General features: G+C 38.9%; 1 protein-coding gene across 1 annotated transcript; it reads left to right on the plus strand.

Annotated features, from left to right (window-relative positions):
• Positions 1–1,479: 1,479 nt before the first annotated feature.
• LOC147236417 (uncharacterized) lies at positions 1,480–15,813 on the plus strand. The gene is made up of 26 exons (XM_086161670.1): positions 1,480–1,558; positions 2,112–2,235; positions 3,144–3,537; positions 3,630–3,707; positions 3,791–3,886; positions 3,964–4,017; positions 7,689–7,742; positions 7,828–7,881; positions 7,954–8,007; positions 8,136–8,189; positions 8,275–8,328; positions 8,409–8,462; positions 8,801–8,854; positions 8,978–9,022; positions 9,128–9,181; positions 9,264–9,317; positions 9,421–9,474; positions 9,612–9,683; positions 9,761–9,796; positions 11,072–11,116; positions 11,203–11,235; positions 11,641–11,787; positions 12,259–12,435; positions 13,163–13,253; positions 14,646–14,723; positions 14,897–15,813. The coding sequence occupies exons 1-26, from the start codon at positions 1,480–1,482 to the stop codon at positions 15,097–15,099; spliced, it is 2,292 nt and encodes a 763-aa protein (XP_086017796.1). The 3' UTR covers positions 15,100–15,813.
• The last annotated feature ends 5,048 nt before the right edge of the window (positions 15,814–20,861 follow it).

Below are 20,861 nucleotides of genomic sequence, written 5' to 3' on the forward strand. Positions count from 1 at the left end.
GTGTATGGAAAGTGAATTCTGAGCCGCAACATTATGATTATAATGTGATTCTTGAATATTTTTTCACCAAAATGCTTAGTGTTGAAAAACAAAATTATATTGCTACTTTTATTTGTCTGTTTTTCTGATCAGTGCCCTGGCACTTTAGGATAATACAAACGTAGGTTTCATATATATTTACTGATTGACAACATAGTTGACAAATGCCACAGTGAGCAGATAATCAATAGTGACTGAACAAGTAGTAACCTTAAAATAATTGCGACACAAACGTTTAACAGAAAAAAAATCACCTAAGCGATTGAAGATTTTTTTTATTTTTAGAAGATTTTTATTAATTCTCCTTGCAATAGCAACATTGAGGCGGATCAAGTATCCACAGTGAAGCATCTGTACCAGTTTAAGGTGAAGATTTGGCGTTTTCTTAGAAGAATGTTTGCAGAGCTTCTTGTGTTTAGCTGTGACATACTGCATCTTTCTCTCAGTAAGACTATGTAAATGGTGAAAAACTGTCTTCATAACACACACTGAAACCCTGCAAGTGTTTTAAAAAGTAATTCTATGTTATCTCTACACAGAAGTCTTCTGTCAAATGATGTTAACTGCCCCCCCCCCCAAAAAAAAATAAATAAACAAAACATCCAAAATAGGTTAAACACAAGATTTCTACAGTAAAAAGAATCATGAATGGACATAGATATTTTGACATACAGTTTTTGTTTTTTTGTAATCCACAATATCTTCAACTTTTACGAGCATTCCGTTATCTTGCTTTTCCTTTATTTGCTGGACTGTGTTAAATTGTCCTGACTAGATGTCTAACTGGCCTATGAGAGATTGTGGATCCCCTGGGGACCAAAGGTGGAGCGGAGCTCAGGGGACAGACTCCTCTGAGAGCCAGAGCTACTAGTTTGAATGGTTCTCCTGTTTGGCTCAGCCTGGCCCAGGGATGACACCTTAGAGCGGAATATATCCTCACACCCTGGACTGGAATACATTCCACGTGCAGGAACCCTGGGACTTTCTCCTTCAGTAATATGTGAGTTGTACAATATTTTATTAGAACTTTAAATTTCAGTTAATTTTATGAAGGGAGTATACAGGTCAATTGAATTGCAATTAGCAAGTAATATATTAAGGAACAAAGAGGAGAGAAAGCATATTTGTTCATACAATTTTATTTAATGTTTTGAAACTGAAAGTTGAAACCTTTTATGGATAAACTTGTTTTTCCTATTAAACTCAGTGCATGTTGTTTCCAATAACTCAAAGGTATTTTGTATTGAATTGAAAATACATAAACTAATTTCAGTTTCTTCAGAGGTTGTTGTACCTTTAAGAATTCCTACATGTATACTAAAGCATACTGACAGAAGTTTCTCAAGGCAATTTAAATATTTAACATTCATATTAAGTAAAGTCTTAATTTCATTATTGTGGTGCAGGCACTGATAGCCCTTGACTTTCTGGGTTTTCAAAATGCCAGCGTACAAAGACATGCTGCTGTTTGCAGCATGCTGTGCCATCTTGGGACTTGTCAAAAGTCAAACATTTCAAAGTAAGTTTTATTGTTTGATATACATTGAATGTATGCTTCACTGTTCTCTCTTTGTCAGAATTAACACAAACAGTATAGATAAAAGGAATCTTGCTTTATTGTCTAAAGACAAATATGGTGTATGTGCAATGACAACATTGTAATTTTTTTTTATTGCTGTGAGAGAAAAAATATAATGATAATAATTTGAAAAAGTATTATTTCAAGGCCTGCTTCCGACACTATGAACCGAGCCAGCAGATGTCACTGTGTTTTCATTTGAAGCAATTATATTCCATTTCCTCCTCAGTTTAAGTGTGGAAACTGATTGACATACAGGGGTTAAGTTGTGTATAGGAACTTTGCTGATATTATTTAACATCAAGTCCTTCATTTTTTGACATTGTGAGTCAAAGAAATATATACAGTACAAGCTGTGTTAAAGAATTAAAATCATGCAAAAGATGAGACAACATTGTACTCCAGTTACCGTGACTTATGAAACAGTCAAAAAGTTCTGCAATATCAGTGCTTGGAGAAAGAGGAATCAAACTAACCCTCTATTTGCCATGAGGTTTTGATCTCTTGGAGGAGTTTCATGTGCCTGAGTCCAGAGGCGTGAGGAGGGTGGATGGCTCTGTACCGGAGATGGTGGCATACCGTGTCAACCCCTCTATTCATCTAAGGAAGACCATGAGGTACTGGGCCCTGCTTATTTCTATCAAGCTGTGTTTGACTCAAAGCAACTAATATGCAACTGCCTGCTATGGTCAAAAGATGCATTTTGTTTTGACTTGGGCCTCACCCACTGGTGATCAGAACAGATCTGCCGACACTCAGGAATGATGGGGCATTGCAAGCCATATCAATTGTCAGGCTTTACACCCGATTTGTCAAAGTTTGACACTATTTTCCTGATATTATAGGTGATATTTGATTTTATGTTTTCCTACCCATCATCACTACAGCTGTTTCAAATACTGTGATTTTCTCTGTTCCGAGCAGTGCTGATTTCCTGTCTTCTAAGATACCATGCTGTTAAATACTTTTACATTACATTAAATTACAGTCGTTTAGCAGATGCTTTTATCCCAAGCGACTTACAAAAATTGCAATTCAATAACCGAAGATCCAAAGTGCCAGTGGTCGTTATTCAGAAGAAATACTTGTATACAGCATAAATTTATACCTTCAAGCAGTCCCCTCTGAGCATTCAAACAAAAGAGATTGTTTGTCTCATCTTACACTGAGTGCATAGAGCCAAGCCACACTTTAGCATATATTCCTCTCAGTAGATGTGTATTCAATGCTTATCTGAACAGACACAAAAATTATACTCACTTCTCTCCCTGACAAATCTGACTCAAGATGATGGTTGTGTTTGATATTAACACCATAAAAGATGAGGGAATAGTTGCTATCATGACTAAAACACTGTTTAAAGCAAAGTCTTCAAAAGTAAAATGTCAAAATTAACACATATAAGTTGAGAGATAGTTTTTATTTGAGAATACACTTTTGTCACCCACAATGATAAGATCTCATTTTCTGAAGAATACTTAGTTCTTTTTATTTTAGCCATCTCAACCTGACTCTTCTGTCACAGTGACGTGTACCCAGACGGCCTTCCTGCCGACTATTCGGTCATAGCAACATTTAAGGTGACCAAAGACACAGCCAAGAAATCCTGGAACCTGTGGCAGGTCAGCGACTCCAAGGGACGAGAACAAGTTGGCCTGCGTTTCCAGGGTGACACACATTCACTGGACTTCTTCTACACCAGCCCCCGTGGTACACAGATGCTGAGAACTTTTAATGATGTGGACAAGCTGTTTGATGGAGAATGGCACAAGCTGGCGCTAAGTGTGAAGGGCAACCAGGTGAAACTGTTGATAGACTGTGAGGAGGTTAGCGTGGAGTCAATCGATGAACCAAGGCCAGTCATCCGCAGAGGATACACCTCGATCGTCAAGCGAGCAGTAGGAGATCGCTCTCTCTCTGTATGTTCTCACCACGGATTTTTGAATTTCCTACAAAGAAGCTATTTTTGCTCTTTAAGCTGTATGACATATTGTTGACTATGTGTATCCAGGTGGACCTCCAGCAGATGGATGTGTCCTGCGACCCCGAGAAGGCTTATTCGGAGGGCTGCTGTGAGCTCTCCAGTGTGGTGAGTCAGCTCCGTTTAAGACTGTGTTTCTTGTCTTTCAGCCATCGTTACCTCTCCATATTCAATCATATTCTCACTGATAGTGCGGGGGATATGCAGAAATTGGCCTGACTGCAGGAAGAGCATCATGCAGATGTTTGCATGGACAACCAGGAATTCAGGGACCTCCAGGCCCCAAGGTGAGTGGTTTCTGGCTTCTTGTCTAAATTCACTGGTAAGGAAAAGCTAGGTCATGATTGCTATATTTATTCCACAGGGTCACAGAGGTCTTCCAGGGAAAGTCGGGGACCGGGGGAGACTTGGAAACTGGGTAAATAAAATAAAATATGCCTGTTAGTAAAGTCACACTGGAATATCTGTGCTCTCGTGCATTGTGAAACGTATCCTTTATTTTGCAGCACATTAAAGAGTTAAACTGAATGCAGGGTATATGACATTGTAAAACACACACATTAAACCTGTGGAAAATGGCAACGGGAGCACAACTGAGACACAACAGGATGGAAACAGATCTGGAGGTAGAGGAACTGAGCGATAGTAAACATGAAGTCTCCTTTCATAGTTGAAGAACTTATATACCTCCATAGTAAATTTTCGGAGGGGGCAAAGCAATGAGAATTTGATAGCACATTTGTTTTTTGTTATTATGAAATGGTATCTTAAAGCTTAGGCCCACTGGGTTAAGAGATCCGATTTAACTCAAACTGGCAGAAGATCACAGAAGTCTAATGGTCTAACGGGAGCCAAAAGTAATGACTCCCACACACAAGAATAACAGGAACTTAAGCACTAACTTCAGCCCCCAAGTGTTTGTAATGAGTTGCATTGGCCTGATTAACTACTGTGTAAAAACCTTGGGGTTTGTTTAAGAAATGCTTATACTGATGTGGACAAAGCTGATTAATTATCCACAGGAAGACTAAAACGTTCAGCAGAAAGGTTTTGAATGGTGTTTTGTGCTCTCGAAACCACTTGCACACACATCAGAAGTTGAATGTTTCCGTCAGACTTGTTAATCTGTTTGACGCTAAAGCAGTCGCTGTTGTCTTTGATCAGTCTTCCATTTTTAGACACACACCAGAGAGTCAAACGTTTGAAAAATTGTTCTTCGGTTTGGTACTTAATGTATTGTCTAGGAAATCCTAAATACTGCCTGAGCAAACATACAATGTGTCCGCCTGCAAGCACACACAGAGCACAATTCCAGAGCTGTTCATGCCACATATTCATGTCCTGAGTTGCAGCTGTAGCTCATCTGGGAGTAAACATCTGTCTTCTGTAACTCTTTTGAGTTTTGACCTCCTGCTAGCTTGTGAATCATAGAGCCTCAACATGTTTATCTCTTCCCAGGCTTGCATTTGAGGAGGGTATTTCCTGGCATAGATATATGAACTGTTCAACCCTTGTAGTGGGTGGTCTTTTGCACATCCGAGCTATACCATCTAAGAAATGTGGTTAAGTTCACAGTCATGCCTCTTGCCATTCTGTCTGCCATATCTGAGGTTTACCTCCACCCAGCTTACTCAGCTTAAAACCAGTGTTAGGTGGGATGGTCAAATCAGTGTACAACATGAAAGTGTTCTGGCCTTGTTTGTTGACTCTGTGAAACACAGCCCACTGGAAATCACCTTTCCTTTTACAACTAAGGAAGTCCGCATCTGTGGAAATATTACTGCTCTATGTGGTTGCGTTTGTGAGTGGCATTTATATTCAGTCCGGCTCAATATGCTGTTTTGTAATTTCCATGGAGTGTCTGGGCTATTTTATTTGTCTACTCTGAGCACTTCAGCCACCTTTTTTCATCTTATTTAATAAATGACAATTTTGTGCATCACTCAAACCACACAACAATCTAAATTGCAGCTGTCAAATTTCGTCAAATTCATTTGTGTCAGTTTGTGTTTGACATTCTAATCCAAGAAAAAGCTGCCAGTAAGTTTACCACTTTCTGCCCAGCTGAACCTCTAACAATCGCATAACCTAACATTGGCTTGTTTCTTGACATTTGTCATTTGCAGAAATGGTCACAATTGTGATACTGGTAATGAATTGTATCTCCACATTCAGTAAACAGTGTGTCCTGCTGTTTATGCAGTATTTCTATGAAGACATCTATTGAGAATTGAACTCATGTTAAACGGCTTTATTTTGCTTGTGTTCTGAAGAATACAGTAATGTCTATTAAATTATAGACAATACTTGATTACATTATCAAGTTAAAGTTGTAACTCCAATGTGTGTATTATGCCTAATACAGAGAAGGTATTTTAAGTAGTAGGAAAGTTTATGGTGGACAAACAGGAACATAGATATTTCTACATGTGACAAATCATGAGGGTGCTGTAATATATTTCTGATTGATGGCCTGAAATAATACTTATGACCTAATATTACACTTTGCTACAAAACTTGGTTCTCTATATATTGCTTAAATGCAACTATGCTCTTTGTGGCACCTTTGTTTCATCTACAGAAAATGTTTCTACTTACCACCTGCAAATCCAATTTTGTCTCTTGCTAGGAGTAGTTCCTCATGAGAGAGATCATATAATGTCTGTGTTAAACTCATATCGCATTAAATTTACATGATGAATATTCTACATATAAGATGCATATAGACAGCTCTACCAATGTTATTACTATAACTAAATTATTTACAAAAGTTTTGCACAGCTATGCAAACTATGATACAAACTATAATGTAATTCAACTAATGAAGTGCGAAGGGGCCAATCTATTAACAGAGAGATGAACGAATCCATCCATCCATTCATCTTCCCCCGCTTATCTGGAGTCAGATCCTGGGCGCAGCAGCCGGGGCAGTGAGGCCCAGACCTCCCTCTCGCCCACCACACGGTCCAGTTCTTCTGGGGGGATCCCAGGGCATTCCCAGACCAGCCTGGAGACATAATCTTTCCAGCATGTCTTGGGTCTTCCCCGTGGTCTCCTCCCAGATGGACGTCCCCGGAATACCTCCCCTATGAGGCGTCCAGGAGGCATCCTGAGCAGATGCCCAAGCCGCCTCAACTGACTCCTCTCTGTGCGGAGGAGCAGCGGCTCTACTCCGAGCTTCTCCCAGTGACCGGACTTTTCACCCTATCTCTAAGGGAGAGTCCAGCCTGTAGAGAAAACTAATTTCAGCCGCTTGTATCTGCAATCTCATTCTTTCAGTCACTACCCACAGCTTGTGATCATAGGTAAGGGCTGGAACGTAGATCTACCGGTAAATTGAGAGCTTCGCCTTCTGGCTCAGCTCCCTCCTCACCACGACAGACCGGTGCTGAGTCTGCATCACTGCAGAGGCCACATCAATCTCCCTCCCTCCCTCCTTTCCCTCACTCGTGAACAAGACCCTGAGATACTTGAACTCCTCCACTTGGGGCAGGACCTCTTGGGCATTCCACCAATTTCCGGTTTAGCACCATGGTCTCGGAGGGTCTTGGAGGTCCTGATCCTCACCCCGGTTGCTTCACACTAGGCTGCAAACTGCTCCAGTGAGAGCTGGAGATCATGGCCTGATGACGCCAAAAGAACCACATCATCTGCAAAAAGTGCACACCTGAACTGGATCACCTCAACGCTCTGGCTGTCCCTAGAATTTCTGTCCATAAAAGTTCTGCACAGAATTGGTGACAAAGGGCAGCTCTGAGGGGGGCAGTGACCTGCGTCCAGGCAAGAGAAAACTAGGTCCACAATTTGTGTTCTTCATGAGGGTCTTCTGATCCATGCTTGGTCTGGTCCCTCACCTGGGACCTGTTTGCCTTGGGTGACCCTTCCAGGGGCATAAAGCCCCCGTCAACATCACTCCCAGGATCACTGGGACACACAAACCCCTCCACCACTGTATAGTGGTAGCTCATAGCAGGGGAAATGAACTAACACAAAAGTTGGATAGTCATTGGTAGTCATGATTTTCTGTCTTTTGCATCTCTGGTCGGTTGTGTAGAAAGAAATCTTGTTTTTGTCAAACTTGTCTTGAAGGGAATCCGGGGTAACACAGGAGACTATGGTGTTGTTGGTGAGCCAGGCCCCAAGGTAAGACATGTGCTTCATCTGCTCCTCCAAAGCTAGAGTTCTGCTTATTGTGCAAACCTATTCACAAATCCCCGAACATCTTCAGGGTGAAGAGGGAATTAGAGGCGAAAAAGGCTTGAGAGGACCCTGGGGTCCAGTGGTAAGATATTCTCAGATGATCATTATTCCCTGAAATGTTACATGTTAGTGTTAATAAATGTTGTCTCAACAGGGAAACAGAGGTCCTAAGGGACTGAAGGGATTAAAAGGAGCAGCGGGCTTTAAGGTTTGCGCTTCTGCTGGGTTTTTGCTTTGAATGCAGTCACAATCTTTTGATGAGATTTCTCTGAAGTTTTTTCGCTGAAGTTGCACAACTTAATAGAGAATGTTTACATTTGAACATTTGAATTATAGGGAGTTAGGGGAACACCTGGAACCATTGGAGATACTGGGGAACAAGGAGAAGTTGTGAGTTAGTCTTTCACTGACCTATTACATCTTTCTCAAGTAATAATTATATAATTCATTTTTAAACAACTTTGCCTCCCTGCAGGGCTTTAAAGGTGAAAAGGGACATGAAGGGATTCCCGGGTTTCAAGGCGTTAAGGTGCTTATCATAGCCTATATTTTTCAAAATCTAAATATTGTATTGTGATTTTTTTGCATGTTTTTTTCATTTATATGTAGGGAGAAAAAGGGAGCACAGGTGTACTTGGACATGCTGGGCCACGTGGAAACCAGGTGGGTTAAGGGATTCATAATGCATAAACACTGAGAGTTCTCCATCTACTGTGTTCAAAACCCTCAATGTGGGTGTGGAGAGGCCACAAATCATTTTTAATGCTCATAAGCACTGGAATGGAACTGTGCTTTAGGTTTATGTGCCAAATCCATGAACAGCATCATTTGATGTTGCTTGATTTTGGAAAAGATTTGTGGGCTTGAACTATATCAACAAAATCCAGAGAGTAATTAAAAACTAAGCTTTATAATCACTTACTGTACCATTGTACATGTGAGAAATGTTGATCATCTGCTGCTTGTAATGTCATCTTTTCTTTCAAATGGGTGTTTGACAGGGTATTGTTGGAGATCCTGGAGAGAGAGGGGCTGCTGGAGAGAAGGGGAAGCCTGTATGTGGAACTGATAACTCATTATCTTTCTCTTTTTAATAAGTAAAATCATGAAAAATATGCCTAAGTAAATTGTGTAGGTAACGCTTTATCCTCTTTGTTGTTTAAATTTGTGAAAACAAGGGGATCCCTGGATCTATGGGTAGACCTGGCACCATTGGACCAAAGGTGAATTACTAGCTGCTTTTACAAAAACACAAAACTTCACACCGTAGTGGTCACAAGAACTTGCAAAATCATGTGTGTCATGTCATCGACATCATATTTACCCAGGGAATTGTTGGAGATCCCGGATTATTGGGCAGGGATGGTGACCCAGGAATAGAGGTTTGCTTCAAACATTGATGGCTTAGTTATGGATTTGACAACAAATGTTTTTGTAATTATAAGGGCAAACTTCTCCATGCAGGCTTATCAAGGACCACAAGGTGTAAAAGGAAGATCTGGACAGATTGGAGCAAAGGTACTTCACTGATCAATGGGTTCGATTCGTAAATTAACTCACAGTTGCAATTTTTTTCTGGAATGTTGATAATTTTCTATAAAAATGCTGCGTTTTTTTACAGGGGGAAAAAGGCATTTTTGGGCCAGCAGGAGAAATGGGTCCTCAAGGCCAAACTGTAAGTCACTTTTTAAGCTGTCTGACCACAGAGGACAAACACATTTTACATTCTCCATGTAAAGTAATTTGCCGGTTCCATAAAATGGGAAAAAGTTAAACAGTCCCTTAGGTTTAATAAATGTCTTGCTTTTTGAGGGCCCAAGAGGTTACAAGGGCTCTGCGGGGAAACCTGGCAGACCTGGATTTATTGGCCCACCGGGACCTACTGTAAGTGTTTCAATTAAGAAAAACAAAAATCCCAAATCATAGTTTTCTTCAAGACATTAAAATATTTTTCCTCACAGGGGCACCTTGGCTTACCTGGAAAACCGGGGCTGAAGGTAAATCTTTCACAATCATGTCCCATCAGAAGCATAACATAATGCCATACAAGTGGCGAAGCCATTGATAGATGTTTTATGTTTCAAATCCTTACATTTGCCACCAATTTCACTGTGTTCACAAATGCATGAGAAAAATTCCTTAAGGAAGGCAGTTTAGTAATTCAGTTTGATATCTACAGTGGTTCCTTACAGAAGGTTTTAGCACTCACTGTTCTTTTCTACCCATCTGGTGGTCACCACCAATATTAAATCCCCTCTGGATGTGTTCTTGGTGTTGTGAAACATCCCACACAGAGACATATCCGCAGAATTCCCTTTTCAGCTGGTTATGTTTTTTATGAGTTTACAAGGAAAGACAATTCTGATTAAAAACGGGGGATTTGTATGCAACCATCATGGTGTATTTAAAACATTTGAATATCTCAGGCTGTCAGCCCATTGATGGCATATGATCTACATTAGAATGAAAGGATAGTCAAGTTCTCAATGAACCTGGCAATATTATGGGCTGGGAGTTGAGTTGATGACAATGTCCCATTTTAGATGTCAGACAGAGTCGGATTTCTTCCAGGGATCTCTACACAGACCAGTCCCACATTGCGAAAACTTGGCTAACTAAATGTTCTCAATGCAACTGATTTCTCAAAAGAATTCCTGTTTATATAAAGAGAACTTGATTTATTGTAATCTATTTTTATTATCATCTATTTTCTTCTATAATAAGTTTTAACATAAGCCAAACTTAGATATATCTCTTGATTTTCACTTTTAAAGCATTTTTTTTTTTTTTTTTTTTTTTTAATATTTGATCAAAATATCGATGAGGAGACTCATTCATTGTATAAAGGAACCTGAAAAATGCCAAAATTTGAATGGAAAAATCTGTGGGATAAGCAAATATTTTAGTACTCTAGTATTATGGGCTGTAATAGTACAAGGCTGACCTTGCATTGAGTCCCTTGGGCAGGTCAGCTGAGTTCTTTGTTGCTGAAACATTTGAATTCCACTATCATACTCTCCATATCCTCTTGGGTTCCTCCATATGTGTTTCTGTTTTATGTACACTCACATCTACAGGATATGCAGATGTTGACTTTGTGTTCTCTTTCTTTTAGGATGTATTAAAATATTTATTATCATCATTATTATAAAATCAAAAGAGTAGAAAATAATTTTACCCCCTCAAGGACAGAAATTCTTTCTTAGTTTTGTATCAATCCAGCAAAAGCTATTTTTTTTACCTATTAATAAAGTAACATTATCCTTGTACAGGGTGACACTGGAATCCAGGGAATTCAAGGAGTTAAAGGTGCACAGGTACTGCCTTAAATATTCCATCCTTTCTCCTCATCATGATATGCTGCCAAGTGTCATAGCGTGACAAGAATTTGTTCTCTGAAAAGGGAGAAAAAGGAGTTAAGGGCCCAAAAGGAAAGGTGAGCCATGTTTTTTTTCTCTCTCTCTTTGGGACTTTATAGACAGAAAGTGTCTTTGTATTTTACATAACAACAGTAATAATTGTCAGCATGTACCCCTGAAAATGGTTGAAACACTGGGCTTTATCAAAGTCAGAAAGCTGAATTTACTAGTTAGTTTTGATTGTTCCTGTTGCAACACATACCGAGACTGTACAACAGATGTTAATCTCTCTTTAGCCAAAAAAAATAATTAAACAAGAGATCATGATCATTTTAGCACAATTTGCACAAAGATCCAGGCTATGTATCGACACCCATTTCATATTCAATTTCCACTGTCCTGCTGTTTGTTAATGAACTAGAAATAATGAGTTATATGATATGATTCCTTGACGCTGTTGATGTTTTCAATGTGCACTGGAGGCTGGAGACAGGGGTGAGCAGGGTCCTGAGGGGGGACCAGGGAAACGTGGCCCAGCCGGTTCACCTGGGCGTTCAGGTCCTGTCGGGCTCAAAGGAGTCCGAGGTGAAGGCGGCCCACATGGTTTTCAGGGGCCGCCAGGCCCACCAGTAAGTCGAACACAGGAGCATTTTTGTTTTGTGCTTCATGACAGAAACATTATGTTACAATAAAGTACCTGCTATAATCAGAATGACGCAAAACATGGCAATTCAGTCTCTACTTTAACTGTCATTCGATACACACACACACACACACACACACACACACGTACACACACACACACATATATTATGTGTGTGTGTGTGTGTGTGTGTGTGTGTATGCATATGTACAAACTATGATGTCAAGAGAACATTTATGAAGTTTCTTAGTAGTCAGTTGTTAGCACTAAGACACAGCTGGGGTTCCATTAACTGTTGCTATAAATTCACAATGGGCCTTAAAGAAATATTGTTAGCTTTATTTGTTCACAGCATTTCTGCTGTTGACAGCTTCTTCATTCTTTGTCCAGTAATATTCTATATCCCCTGTCCCTGGGTCACTTCCAGTGATAGATGTGGCAATGATTTGTTACACAGGGCCCAACGCTCCCTGCTCAACACGTGATTGAGGTTTGTAAGAAAGTGGTCCTGGAGCAGATGTCCACCTTTGCCAACTCAGTGAAGAGGACGTGTGCCGCCGTGTGTCCCCTCTATGGGGACGTGCCAATGGGTGCTCCAGGTCCCCCAGGACAGAAAGGCCCCCCTGGACCTCCTGTAAGTTTAACAGTTTGAGTTTTTAAATAACTATTGCACGACATCGGTCCACAGGTGAAACTTAAAGTCATAGAGATAAACAGATGTTTCAGTGTAGAAATCTACTATTGTAGTTCTTGAGTTGAGACATGTCTGAAGCTAAGTCTACTCTCCATAGATTGTTTGCTTTTGTCCCTAGCGCTGTAATATGCAGGAGCAAGGGTCTGGACTGGACTTAGAGAGCTGAAGAATTTGGCAGAAAAACTTGGAACGAAAACATTCCGATTTTCCACATCTCCATGAGGACAAATAGGGAGTCACGGAGTAGACACTTGGTGTGTGTTGAATGGTTCTTGGAGGTTTCAGAGAATATCCATGGATAGGACGGCCTTTTCCAATATCATGCAGTGTAAATCCATCTCATGTTTCAGAAAATATATACTCACATCGACCCTAGTGCTGGTAAACACTAGTGATGCTATAAATGCATAAAATTTTCCACTATGTTTGATCATGGCATCTAGTCATGTTTTGAACTTAAATGCTGAATTGCATATAGTGATGTAACAGGATTGTACAATATTTTCCCTCTGGCATATAAACAGCTTTTTAAAATTGTGCATAGAACTGCTTAGAGGTGAATTCAACTTGGATTTAAATCATCTGCAGAGAAAAACAAGTATTTTTTTGCTCGCAATTAAGTCATTTACAGGATTTTTTTTTTTTTTTCTTTTGATGATACTGTCAGGGTGAACCTGGTAAGGATGGTATTACCGGAGAAATGGGCCTGCCAGGATTTTATGGTGAAGCTGGGGATCCAGGCCGAAAAGGCGACCAAGGTATGGAAAAATAAACCCTGTCATTTGTATTAAACTATAATGCAAATAATAAAACATCAAGTCACAGTAGCTTGTTTTTTCAAGAAAATATATATATTAACCCCTCCTGTCCCTCTGCTAACAGCGCTGACAGCTCATTCTAATAAATTCACTTTTATCACTAAATTCACAATTCATTCACTTGTCCCCATAGTACAGGTCTGTGTCATAGTTTTCAATTTTTCTGCTCGAAAACTAAGTTACTCTTTGAGAATCAAGGTTTCTTGCATTTCCTTTCAGCTGACATAATTTCAGAAAATTGTAAAGTACAGTTAACAATGACCGATCTGCGTCAAGCACACATACTTTTATTGGTTTGTTTTAAGAATTTTACATTGGAAAGTACTTGGTAAATAGAGCTGCATTAAATTACCATTTTTCCCAAGAGAACCGTTAAAAAAATAATCCAGGTGATGTCATCTGGATTTTCTCACCTTGAGCTTTTAAATGACAAAATTCAGTACTACTAACTGTAATAAAAGCCATGTATTAAATTTGAAGTACCTCTTAATGGGATTAGCAACGTGTGAGTAGTATCAAGCTACTACTGTATGAGTTATAGCTTTTTTTGTTTGTGTCCTTGCTTGCTTTTTAATTTTATTCTTTCAAATTACTCAGTGCTGTAAATTATACTCAGGTTTATGGCCAGGTTAAGATTTTACATATAACATTTAAGTACATATATGACATTGATGCACTGTTGCAAAAACACATACATAGAATGATGGTTGATGGTTTATTTTTATACACATTTATTCATTTATATATTCATTTACTACTGCTTTACTGGAGCAAACATAATTCATCTAAGTTGTGAAATTCCTTTATTCTATGAAATCTAGGCAGTGATTCACTATGCCAATGGAATTTTTTCACAGATTGCTTATTTTACAGATGCAATGGGCTTTATTCGACATAATGATAATTTATTTTAGTATTCATTGGAGCTACACTTATTCAGAACGAGTTTTTTATGTCTCAAAAATTTTCATGAGCCAAAGAGTGATAGACATTTCTTAGCAATTACTGATAGTTAAAAAAATACACTGCAGTAAGGATACATATTTCCATCTGAGCTAGTGGAATTATTAAGTGAACCTCAGTCCATCCATACTTTCCAACTCTGTTAAAAACATGTTTCTCTACAATTTATAATAAATTCTCCTCCGTATGAGAAACTGCACAACTCGAAACGTACCATGTTCAATGTCAATTGTAAGCTATGGTTACAGGCCTAAGTATGATGTCACACTCCTACTAATTTCATTTGCCTGGCCAGTGGAATCAAAGAATATTTACATTGCAGTCTGTTTTCTGTCATTACCACTATGTGTGTCTTTGTCTTGCATCCAGGTGACCGAGGAGAACAAGGTGACAAAGGAGTCAAAGGTTATGGGCCACCAGGCTACCCTGGAGACCAGGGACCAATGGGTAAACTTATCTTCCAAAACCTAAATGTTGTTTGATAATTTGTATCAAATGAGATGTTTTTTTATACTGGTGCCTGCAATCCTAGGAAAATGGTAATGCATTATTTAACTGTAACTGTGAAAAACAGCTGAATATGTGGTGTGAAGATTAAACACGATTTGCCTCAATCACAGGTCAGCGTGGACGTCCTGGCAGAGCATTTAGTGGCCAACCAGGGAAACAGGGTGAGCGAGGACATCTAGGCCGGCCTGGTCTGAGGGGCCACCCAGGTCTCAGGGGACCCCCTGGGATTTGTGTGACATCTGGGTGTGCTCAGCTCAATGCAACTAGTGGGACACCTCAGCCAGCACCCCGGAGGTTGAGGAATCGTCCATAGTGAAACAAAAAAGTGAACAGAAAAGGAAAGAAACAAAAAAAAAAAAATTCAACCACAACCAGTGGACAGATGGTTGATAATTGAGTTTAAGGGGAACAAAATGGGGAAAACATGTTGCAACTGTTGTTTTTTTAATATTTGTTTGGTCAAATAAAAAGAATTTTAAATGTAAATATCCTTCCCAACTGAAACAGGCTTAGAAACTGGTCTTATTAGGAAGAGAAAAAACAAAATACTAAAAACAAGCCAACAACCGATGACTGTAGACAACACCAAGGGAAATGGTAATATACCTGCATAAAAACACAACCATTCTTTGAAATGCATTTATTTAAAAAGGGCTAATGAATTAAACACCTGTCCTTTATAATGATTTTTTTTTTTTTTTTTTAAAGAACTGTATCGATTTTTATGATCAAAGTAATATGCTTTTGAACATGATGTGTGATGCAGTAATACTTTATCAGTCATGGTATTTAAGAGTCAGTGTTGTATTGGAGCAGTCGCAGAAACAGCCATGGTGATGTGTTTTGTTTACCTCAATATTTTTAGTAAAGGGAAAAAAGTAACGGAACATTCAATGTAAAGAACAATTCCTGCTTGATTTTGCTTTTTGCATTTGCTTCCACTCCACCCCCTTCCCTGTATATATTGCAGTCTCAGAATGGAAAGTCAAGGCACAGCACAAAAATACCAGTTTGCTTGTACAGCAAACTACAGGGCTTTTTAGAAATGTCCAAATCTGTACATAAATGGTTTTAGATGTAAAAAGAAACTGCCTTTGCCTTGCTTGCTGCTTCTACTCATGCATATTATAGCTAAGTATTCTGAGGATGAGACGCTGAGGATTATATACACAATGGTTTTAGTTTGAGAAAAATATTGCCGTACCCAATGTCATGCGTTGTCAGGGTCCAAATGTTCTGATTTATATGGCACCTGATGGGAACATGATAAAAGTTCCAACATTCCCGTGGTTATTTGCTCCCATGGCTCATTGTTTTCAGGGTCTATTTTTCCCCCAGTCGTTATGTGGCCCCTCAGGGTCAAATGCTCCCAAGGTTAAAGGTTTCCAGGATCCAATGTTTCATAGCTACAAAGCTTAACTGAGGACCAAAAGATTAATGGAAATGCTGAAAAAGCATAATTCTTTCTGACTTCATGTGTAATAAAACAGGAGCAAATCTGGCGTAAATGAGTAAATAAATGTATTGTTTGATATTTTAATTGCAGGATTCCAAAATATTGACAGTTTTAGAATATCAGTTAAAATTGGATATTAATCAGTGACAGATGACTACGACTAAATTTGCCCCACATAGGATCTTCTGTTGTCCATATTCTTTTCCTCTACCAATCTAGACCTGGTGATGTTGCTGACACACAAATGACAAAGAAACCAGAACCTGTAGGCACGTTTGCTGAAATGTGCATGTTGCGATAATCAGAAATTATTTGCTGACATGGTGCTGTAGTTGTGGAAAGATATTGTAGCGTTTTAGTCAGGGAAACACCTGGATGACGATAAAAGGTCCGTTTAATAAGCAATAGCTGTTGTTGGCCAAAGCCAGGCCACACAAGCCTCCAATACAACTAACTGTTCCTGCCAAAATCCAGGTTAAAAAAAACACCCAGAATTCCTTGCACCCCAAACCACACCCACAAATTTCCCCCAAATCACACAGATATCAAGCATCAACATAAACCCCAACAACCGTGACTTGCTACACTATACTTATATATACATATATATATATTCACCGATCATTCTTGTTTATAGATCACAGGTCCCATCAGAATCTATTATTATTCTATTATTCTTGGCTGCAAGTTAAGCTTGCAATCATGATCATGTTTCATTTGACTCAGCAGACAACATGGCTGTTGACAGGAAAGTTCATGGCAGGGCCCCCCATGATAACTTTCTTAAAAATTATCATGTGAAAAACTCGTAGTGATGACAACACAAACAGCAACATGAACAGCAACATTTCCCCCATGGCTTCACAGTAACCATGAGTGGATCTGGTTCCTGGCCTGAGGATTTCCTATGTTTTTCCAGCCCATAAACCTGTTGGGCAAGTAGAGTAGAGCCTCTGCTTTTAGGATTGAGTTGCTATGTTTATCTAAGTGTATTAGTTGTACAATGGACCAACGCCCTGTCCAGGGCATTTCCCTACTTTGTGATGAATGTATCCTGGAAAAAGGCTTTACCAACCCTGTAATCCAAAATTAATGATCTAAGAAATAAAATGGATGTGAAGGGTTTTCCACAGTAGAGATCTAGTGGAGAAACACTTCTAAGGGAGAACCACACAAGGACCACAGAGTGTGGCTCCTCTTCATGTCTTTCCTGGCTCAATTTTTTTTCCCCTGAGAAGCACATCAACGTATGTAGATCGTCATCCTCCACCCCCGCTGTGACTGCAGCATCATGTGTGCCATGTTGCTCTGGTTAGTTTCATCAAAGGATGCTATGGTCATCTCTGTCATGGAAAATATTGCTAATCCACTATTATCCCTATTTTCTTTCTAGGCTTACTTGCTTCAGACAAGCTCACAATTTATCTCAGTGGCAAACCAGTGATCACATTAAATACAGTTTTATGCATGAGACTTGATTAATATGGTCAAGTACAGTTTTGCTTCAAAGGTATGGCGCAGAATCAGAGGTTCTTATGTTGTCTTTGAGTACTCAAAAATCTTCCAGAGAAACTGAAATACTGAAACTGAAACTAGGAGTTGACATCAGTAATAAGTAAAATCTATAATTGGCTTTTGCGAAATAGAGGTCGAACACTAATGCTGAAATAAAACCCCAGATTTTATGGCCAACTCTGACAGAACTTTAAAAAGAAATCAAATTCACACATAATAACAAATTGGCATGAAAAGGTGCCGCTGTGTGGTTAGATGACATAAGCATAAATTAGTTGGGGGGGGAGGATTCTGACACTCTCAATTATCAATGTTGACCAATAAAAATGCTCAACAAACCCATTTATATCAACAGTGGACAATATCAACTGCTATAAATTATAATGAAAGAAATGTTTTATAGCTCCGACAGCTCCCGACTTGTCACTCTGTTCCCTATCAAGCATCAGCAGAAACTTCAGACATCAATTGAAAAAAGAAGACATTGGAAAACTACGGTAAGCACACTCCATGAATGCACACAGCAAAACAGAGAGATAAACACTTGGATACTGTCATTGTATATTGTGAGCACAATATCACATCATCTGCTTTCCTGATGTGACTTAACATAATTTGGAAATCAAGGCTACAGAGGTAAAGCATGTTATAGTGAAAGAACAATCAAATAATCTCCTTAAAGGTCTTTATTATTGTTATTTAAGGCTGTGGGGGTAGAGGAGTCATGACTAGCTTAATGAAAGGGCTTTTTAACAGTTTTTCTTTGATGTGTCTTCTCTCAATATGATGAGAAAAGGCCAGGAATTTCATGAAACAAAGTCAAAGGCTTGTAGTAATAACTGGATTTCTGGAAATGCTTATTCCTTTGCCCTAAACTCCCCCTCATTTAGTTGTCATGAACATTATCCTGAATTATTTCAACCACATTTATACATTAACAATAATCTGAACATCTTTTCTCATTAAATGAAAGCACAGATCAAAATTTAAATAATTGAAAAAAAATGAAAAAAATTAATGTAATTAAGTGCTAAGGGAACATGTTCATTTAACTGAATTATTCAGACTCATTACCATTTGAATATTATCATAACCCATTATAAAAACTTTAGATAAATGATATATTCCGAGGTGCACGGAATTTTCCATGACCACCACCACCGACACCTCTATATGTTTTTTAACTGAAATATTTTCAAGGATTTCCATTTGGAAACCAAGGATTTGCTTTTTACTCTTCTTGTATGTTAAACACCTGTTGTACCAGTGGGGTACACAATTTAGTCCTTTACAATGAAACCACTGCAACTCCTATGCTTCAGCTGAATTAATATACCTAAAATAGGAAAGAACACATCCACAATTTCATTGTGCCCTGGCTTGTCCTCAGTCTTTTAGTTCATGTGAAACCCAGATAACCTTAATTTATTCATCTTTCTTTTTTCTTTTAAGTATAAACATTTCAGAGACCTGTACCAGTCATATTACCTTACCAAACTTTATCAAGCAGTATGATGACAACACAGAAACACAGAAAATAAAGTCAATCTTGGTTGTTGTATGAATGACTCCGTACTCCCACCACCACCATCCCATACTTTCCATACCAATGTTGTTGGATTAGAAGTGATGTGAAAGTAAAACAGCAGAGCTGGAGTGGATTTGTGTAACGATATCAAAACACGGACCGCATCTGATGACACTTCTGGGTCCAAGACTCTCAAGTGGTCAGACGGACGTGATGGATATAGTCATTTACTTGTCAACAGTCATATTTGATGGCATAACTTTGGAAATGCTATGGAAGTTTCGACAAGCCTTTTCTCAAAATGTGTACACACAGAGTGACCACGGTATTCACCTAAATAAGGCACCAGATGTTCCAGAACATTTTACAAATAGAATGTTAACAGAACTACTAATTTTAGGGACACTACTGTATTACATATAACAACAATGTGGTTATGGAAGTTTCACACTAACTTATAATATCCATTCAGGGAAATAATAAGTATTAGTTGTATCAACAAAAGCTGTCCTACAGTAAAATGTAAAACAAGCTTGTGAGCTGTGAAATCCTGTACAGATATAGTCAAATTTTTGATTATCTTCACAAGTAAAATGAGTTACTTGAAAGAGAATGTAATAAGGACTATCAGAGCCCTTCCAATGGGTGGCAGGCCAGTAGACATACAAATGAGATTACTCAGCATGGGAACTCTAATGTCATCAGCAAATTTAGCATTTGCCTTTATATTTGCCAGAGTGTGCAGAGACTCAGGGTCAGTCAGGTCATGAAAGACAACTACTGCTGCTCCATCCAGGCAGATGGGGATAATTGTTAATGCAATATTATCTTAATATTTTAGTCTCAAAACTCCTGTACAAAGCTGCAGATTTTTCTAAAAATACATTTCCTTACACAACCGTAGGAATTAAAAGCTGTTCTTGAACCACTTAGAAGGGCTCACAACATTTTCCCACAAGCTAGAATGGCCAAATACTACAGCATTGTGTAACAAAAATGGGAAGAAACTGAAATAAATTTGTCTTATTTCTGCAGAAGCTGACTTTGTGAAAAAGGCATGGATTGTGCACGGTATTGTGACAAAATCAGGAAAAGTATGGATTGAATCGCAGATATTTTAGCTTTCCATTTATGTGTTGTATGAGTCCCTGTATAAACAAAGCAGATGTGTGACAGTTACTGGAATTTGTAAAGGTTAAGGGAAATTCAAAGCTTTAATATTCAGTGCGAAAAACGTCATTTCCCTTCAAGAGCCTTGATTAGATCTTGCAACAATGATAATGTTAATGGTTGATACGACTGAGTGCAAACATGAAAAACTTGTTAGAGTGATTAAACTGTGAGTAGAAGGCACCTCTACATGTCTAATAGTTTCCAGCTGCTTGTACATAGGAAGGACTGCAGTAGCTTTTCTCACCTCAATTGCAGAACATGTGTTCGAGTGAGGTGGCATAATGCATTTCGAAAGGTACACTAGTAGGGAAACAGTTTTGAAATCCACAATATGTGATTCATTGTGCTAAATTTGTGGTCTGCCCCGAGACTTGATCAGCATCCAGAAAATCTCCATGTTCTT

This window comes from Fistularia commersonii, chromosome 2, assembly GCF_037954325.1.
Source record: "Fistularia commersonii isolate RoL2024-O1a breed Wild chromosome 2, RoL_Fcom_v1.0, whole genome shotgun sequence".
NCBI classification, from domain to species: domain Eukaryota; kingdom Metazoa; phylum Chordata; class Actinopteri; order Syngnathiformes; family Fistulariidae; genus Fistularia; species Fistularia commersonii.

What these genes read in the sequence shown, in the direction of transcription:
- LOC147236417 (XM_086161670.1), top strand. Translation starts at nt 1,480, where the DNA reads ATGCCAGCGTACAAAGACATGCTGCTGTTTGCAGCATGCTGTGCCATC. An exon ending in AGGGACCTCCAGGCCCCAAG is followed by an intron (nt 3,887 to 3,963) that starts GTGAGTGGTTTC and finishes TTTATTCCACAG; the next exon opens with GGTCACAGAGGTCTTCCAGG. An exon ending in TTGGTGAGCCAGGCCCCAAG is followed by an intron (nt 7,743 to 7,827) that starts GTAAGACATGTG and finishes GAACATCTTCAG; the next exon opens with GGTGAAGAGGGAATTAGAGG.